The 7,035-nt window shown below is 32.2% G+C and overlaps 1 protein-coding gene across 1 annotated transcript; it reads right to left on the reverse strand.

The window, feature by feature from the left end:
• Positions 1-3,395: 3,395 nt before the first annotated feature.
• On the reverse strand, positions 3,396-4,328 carry LOC120214057 (abscisic acid receptor PYL4-like). Its single transcript, XM_039212053.1, has one exon. The coding sequence runs from the start codon at positions 4,158-4,160 to the stop codon at positions 3,498-3,500; it is 663 nt and encodes a 220-aa protein (XP_039067984.1). The 5' UTR covers positions 4,161-4,328; the 3' UTR covers positions 3,396-3,497.
• Between the last annotated feature and the right edge of the window lie 2,707 nt (positions 4,329-7,035).

A 7,035-nucleotide genomic window follows, 5' to 3' on the forward strand; every position in this document is an offset into this window, starting at 1 on the left:
AAATAAATATTCATTGTTGGTTTTATTTATCATTTTTTATTCTTAATTTATTTATTCATCTGTTACATTACGTTCAATATTTCATCCATCTTGTACGTAGCATCTATTACTACTACACTCATGAATCATATATTTATTTTCCCGTTTTCCAAATTAATCAAAGGCAATGTTTTCTTCCGTCGTAGGTTAACCAAATTACGTCAAATATAACTGAATTTCAATTTATGTTAATTTACTTAGTAAAGAGACGTCATTCTTAAATAAAATCGAGTGAAGTAAATCAAGTTCATCGGGTCAAATATTTTAAAATATATTCACTTATTCTTCAAAATTCATCGAAATAAAATAATCGTAATTTAAATTTTGAATTCAAATATATAAAATTTCACTATGTAGACAACATATAATTGAGAAATTTTAGATTTTTAAAACTATAAAAAGAACTAAAAAATGGATATTAGTCCAATGGTTAAACATTAAGTTCTATTTTATGGGTTTAGGGTTCAAATCCTTTGGGTGCACATTATTTCAATAATTTTTAAGTATTATTGAGCACTAAAATAGTTGTGTCAAAATGACGTCGTTTTGGCGTGCATCCATATCAACAACAATGCGGAGTTGCCATGCCATCGTGTCTTTAAATCATTAATGGTGGAGTAGTATAATTGCACTTAAAAATAAACGTTAGTGCTCAAATTGACAAAAACGTTGATGGTATAAACGAGTTAATGCTTAAAGGTTGATAGTATTTGAAGTAGTTTACCCTATTAATTACTGAAAATTATAATTAGCTATTTCATGATTTTTTTTAATATTTTTGTTGAAAGAAAAAAAAAATGTTTCGACAATAACCTAAAGTTATGAATGTAATTTATTTTCTTATGGTACTTTAAAATCAATAAATTAAACGTCAACTAATCTTATTCGTCTTCCAAAAGTCTAATAATTTTCAACAATAACACCAACTGCATATCGATTTTCCCCCTCTTCTAAATGGGTCATGTCGGGAAAATGACTTGCATTGTATGCATTCATGTATCTAGTGAGTGGTGAGTAATTCTTCTCTCCTTCGTTATTGTGTTTTATAATGCAAATGAGTGGCTTCGGAGGATTGATTTAAAATCACAAAAGAAAGTATCAGTTTTCTAAAGAATATGAACTTGTATCTGACATGAAGTATATTTTAAACACGTAAATCAAATTTTAAAAAATATGTATGTTTATTATCAATTATCAGTTAATTTAGTAAAATAAAGTATTAAACTATGTTTATAAGTTGAATATTAACACTATGAAGGGAGAGAATTAAACTTTGAGCATGGATTTAAATAATGGCTCATTATTGGAATAGTTGTTATATAATGGTAAATGTATTATTTGAAACTAGTACTTCACCATCACGGTACCTATAATGATCGTTGCAGCATCTGTTATTATCGTAATCGCAAAAAACACAATCGAAAATGCGACCGTAACCGTAATTTAGATTTTTTATTATAAGGATAACCTCTATAATGCTACTGTATAAAAATAATTGTTGTTCTTCTTAGAGTATACAGATTCAAACGATTACGTCTATAGAATATTTGTTTCTCAATTAACTAAAAAATTCTAAACAAATATAACCTTATAATCAACGAATAATAAAAAAATAATCTAATAACCAATCAAAGTTAATTAATCAATGGATTGAATGTCAATGTTCATACTAAAAAGATATGAACGGCCGGCACATGAATGGTTCGGTTCTTATGCGTCAAAAAACTAAAACTACAACCAAAATTTTTAGGGCTGTTACCCTTTTTTTACTCATGAAATTAGGTTGTTCATGTGATTGATTAAATTTGTTCTTGCATATTTGGCAATTTATGTTTGAGATTTAATCCCTTCGACTAACGGCTTATATAAAATTCAAATATCTGTGAAATTAACCCTTTTACATAAAGGTGGATATATTGAAGAAAATAAAAGAATGGGCATGGAAGCCAAGAGGTGAGAGACAAGATTGAAGAGAAATGGGAAGTCATGGGTGACGCAGAGTGGCGTGAACGCATTCAAAAGCAGACAATAGTACACGCTATCTAACACCAAAGATGATGCAAAATATATTACAAAGTATTCCCACTTGCCCAACTTGCAATGCAACATCTCTCAACTTGCACCTTTTTTTTTTATAAAAAAAAAAGGAAAACAGATAAACAATTCGCAAGTTGCGCCCCATCTTTTCTTCCCAACAGCTTTGGCTATGTTGAAAGTTGTGGCAGAGGAAAAGGATTCCTTTTCACATGTTTACTTGTAAATATTTCCTCCATTTAGTCTACGAGTTGGATCCCATATAATAATGCTATTTTGTTCAATTCTTTTGCTATTAAAAGTTAGGCTTAAACTTCTAAAACGTATGACTCTTTTTACAGCTTAGTGACTAAGTTTTTTCGGTCCAATTTGAAACAAACATTTCATTTCATAACTCAGTTTGATGTCTGACTGTGACAGGACTGTTAATTTCGATCGCTAAATGTTATTGACATATTTTTTAGGGTAAAATATACAAATAATCCTAAACTTCTAATAGTCTTGCATTTTGGTGACCCCATTCTTCTTCTTCTTGGTCATTTGGTTCTGTCGCATTGCTCGATACTTCCATCACTTTCTCGACAACTCTTTGTAACAATACCGAGTCCCGTCATATCTCCACCGCTCTCTCTTCTTTGCACGCGATAACGCTTCCAGTAGCTTCAGTGACTTCTCGGTTATCGAAATGGTGGTGTTTGGTTGGGATAAAAGGTCAAAGGGTTTGTTAGTGTCTTCTCGCCAATGAATTAGGATACGTTTCTAATTCCACCCAGGGAACTATTCAGGTTTTCACACAGGGTTCCATCCTTCGCACTGACCGGTAAAGAGAGGCAAGGGGTGATTCGCCATGAAGATGATGGAATTAATGACGACCTCAATCACATGGAAACTTATGAAACACTGGAAAGTTGAGGCTCGGCTGCTTCGTAATCGAGTTAACAAGTTGAATTTTATAATACTGCTCTCCCCCAAGTTGCTCCATGACTCCATTCATCACTTTCAATAATAAATCTCTATCTTCTTTTCTAATTTATAAAGTTATATAGAAACTGGAGAGAACAATTGGCAGCAATGACGACGAAAATAGTGGAGGCTAAAAGATATATACTTTAACGATGGAGACGGAGTGTGTGTATTTATTATTACTATTTCACAGATTAAACAAAAGAGAGTAAAAAGACAAAAGAAGTTGTACACAGACACAGGTGAAACGATAAACATGAAGTTTGGCAGTGATGAGATGTTCCATCGGCAACCCATTCATCGGATACTCACAAAATCGACGGCGTATCACTAAAAAATTTCCTTTTGGAAAGAAAAAAAAAAATAAGAACATGCAATGTTAGAGAAAGAGAGAGATTAAATCTATCTTGATGGAGGGTTGTGAATCTACTCACAAAAATGACTTGTTCTACGTTGATTTGCTATTTGCGCCTGGCTAGATTCTCGGCGATCTGAGCCAGTGACTGCAGGTTGCACCGAACGATAGTGTCGACGAACCCACACGTGTCCTCTTTGGTGTTCCCCGGCGGTACGTCCACCACGTACGATTCCACCACCACCGTCCCGTTCCCCGTAGCCGAAGCGTGGAGGGTCGTCACCGACCTGTAGTTAGCAAGCCTATGGTCTCCACCCACGACGCTAAAGCTGAGAACGTGACGCTCGTCGTCTAGGATCTCGAGGCGCTCAGTACTTCTCGCCGCGGGGAGTCCCGAGATGACGTTGACTTCACGAAGGGTACCGACTTCACCGTCCCCGACGATGACGTGACAGCTCTTGACGAAGTGCTTGTAAGCCTGGGGATTATCGAAGCGACGGACAACAGACCATACGGTGGAGACAGGGGCGGCGATCTGCTGAACGACGGCGGAACAGCACTGATTGGGACCAATGAGGTGGGTGTGGTGGCGAGCGACGGTGTCGGGGACGGGCATAGTGCAGGCTAAAGGATAGCGTCTTTGGCAAAGCATGAAGGAATTATCATCGGCAGAAGGTATTGGTGGGGCGGTGGAGTTATATGTGGCGGTGGCGGTGTTACTGTTGATTCTGTGGAGCAAGAGAGATGAATTTGGAGGATCCGCAGGCATTTTAATTCTTCCTTTCGGTTGGAGCAAAGAGAAGAAAGATAAATATGGAGAAATGGGGAAGAAGATGGGTTAGTCGCTTTCCAACTGGGTAAGAGTTGGTTTTATTTGCAGAGGATGACGATGTTAAATATGAGAGAGAGAGAGAGAGAGAGAGAGAGAGAGAGAGATTATTAGATTTTATTTCTGTTTAACCGATAGTAGTAGTAGTAGTATACGGAGTTTAGGGTTTTGTTATATAAAAAGTTCATGTGGAGAACCAGTCATCATTGATAAACTATTCCTACTTGTTCTATCTTTCCAATTACCAACTTCTCCTCGTGTTTCAATGTTTTAAAATTACCAAAACCACCCCGTATTTTCTTCTTTTCTTTTTCTTTGATAAAAATAAGTTGAGTTAATTGTATATAAGGTTCTAGTCCGTAAACGAGATAAGATAGATCATGAGTTACTCGAGATTAGGAATAGACATGAGATCCGTATCTAACGGGTTTTGATCCGATCTGACCCGATTGGGTTGAATTTTTCAAAAAAAATTCAAATTCGGTCGGATCAAGTTTTAAATTAGAATATTTGAGTTCAAGTCGAAGTTGGATTTAGGGTTAAAACACCCTACCCGACCCGGATACTTAATGTAATATTTTATTTACTTTTTTAAAAATTTTACTTTCTGTTTGTAATCTTATCTCCTTGATCCACGATTGTATTTGCAACAAAAGTGTGGAACAGTCTGAAACTCTGAATAGTCCTAAATTTACCCAAGTTCCGTTTCAATTTTCTCACAAATTCTTACTCATTTCCTGCTCAAGATTCAATTTTACAATTCATTCTCAACCACTAAAAGGCCTCAATTTTCTTTAGCAATCCACAATTTCATCAGTTCTTCCTATATAGTCAATACCCAATAATCGACAATAACAAATCAACAAAACTTAAGAATTGAAGAACTTTAATTTTTAGTAAGGTAAGTTCTTCTTTTCATGATTTTTGGTTTTGTTGATTTTGCATATGTGAAAATATGCTATTTATTGAATCCATAAACTGCTATGGAGATCGGAGAACGTGTTATCTTGTTTTTGTGATTTTCTTTTGATTTAATATTATAATACTTGTTTAGTTTACTGGTTAAAGTTTAAAAGCATAAAATCATCGATTAGTCTACTGTAATTTTTGTTCTTAAACTAACTAATTAGTTCTACCAAACTAATTAAAAAGTAAATGTCATAACCAATTAAGATTAAAATAATTATAATTTTATTTTAGAAAATTACGAATTTTCGTTTAATTTTGAAATTTGGAAATGATTTGGAGTCACCATCGACCTTTGGGTTAGGTATGTCAAATGCCTAAAAATATATTTTTAAAACAATTTTAAGGAAAATCATTTTAAAGGCAAAAATCAATCTACATGTCACCAGAAATTCATTTTTCAGGATTCGGGATTCGATTACGCGTGGGGAAGGATTAACATCCCTACAATGCCCAAAATTGACACCTCTCGATTATACGTTGTCTAAGTAGTGGAATTTCGCAAATTCGAATTCAAAATTTAAATTACGATCCTTTTATTTCTATGAGTTTTTAAAGAATGAGTGAATATATTTTTAAAGTATTTGAATAAAAATGATTTAATTCACTCGATTTTATTTGAAAAGTGTGTCCCGTTACTACGTGGATTTATGGAAATTGAAATTCAGTTATGTTGGACGTGATTTCGTTAACCCATGACGCAAGACAACATTGCCTTTGATTGTTAAAGAAAACGAAAAAATAAATATATGATTTATGAATGCAACAATAATAAATGAGATATATAAAAAAGATGAAATATTCACATATCATGCCGAATAAATAAAATAAAATAAGGAAATACAAAATAAATAAAAAGCACAACGAATATTTATTTATTAAAAATTTTCATGATAAAAAATTGAAAATGTTAAAATTATATATATGTTTAAAATGAATAAAATATATTTAATTGATATGATAAACTACAAATAATATTAAAATTATTTTATTCAAACAACCCTTGAAAGGAAACCCCAGTTTTTTTGGAGGTCTTCTATAGGTTAGTCAAATAATTAACAAAGAATATTGTATAATTTATAATATTAATAATAGTGAAATTCTTATTAAATATACGTACATAATATACTATAAAAATTCTCTTTTTTAGTATTACATAATTGTAAATATAAATCTTCTCGAAAATACTTAGAAATATATTTTATATATGTAAAATAAAAATATTTTACTCACAAAAAATGCAAGCAATGATATATATGTGCATATATTACTATGTTTTATTTATATTAAATTATAAAATAAATGCATACATGTAATAATATGGGGTGCAAAATTAAAATAACTAAAAAAATATGGGATGCTAATGATTTGTCATTGATCATTACAATGAATAGGAAACAAAATTACGAGGAACTGAAACGTAAATATAACATTTTCGAGCATATAATAGATGAAAGGACTAAAATAAAACAAATCTAAAATTACAAATCAAATTAGATATCTAACCAATAATGTAAACAAACTAAATAGTGACTAAAATATAAACATTGCAAATAGAAAACTCAAAATCAGAGTATTAACAGTTCAGGGACCAAAAATCAAATATACAACAAAAGCAATGGCCAAATGTGTAATAATGCATTTCAATCATAGACTAAATCGAAAGAAATCAAATTAACAAGGATTAAATATGTAAAATAATAAAATTAAAATGGTGACTAAAATGAACCACACATAAAACTTGGATACCAAATTAAAAATCTCAAAAGCCTCGATTAGAGGACTAAATTGCACTAATTCAAAAGTGGGGGAAGCCCTTACACAATTAACCATATAAACAAAACATGGT

This window comes from Hibiscus syriacus, unplaced genomic scaffold, assembly GCF_006381635.1.
Source record: "Hibiscus syriacus cultivar Baekdansim isolate YM2019G1 unplaced genomic scaffold, ASM638163v2 tig00110050_pilon, whole genome shotgun sequence".
Classification (NCBI taxonomy): domain Eukaryota; kingdom Viridiplantae; phylum Streptophyta; class Magnoliopsida; order Malvales; family Malvaceae; genus Hibiscus; species Hibiscus syriacus.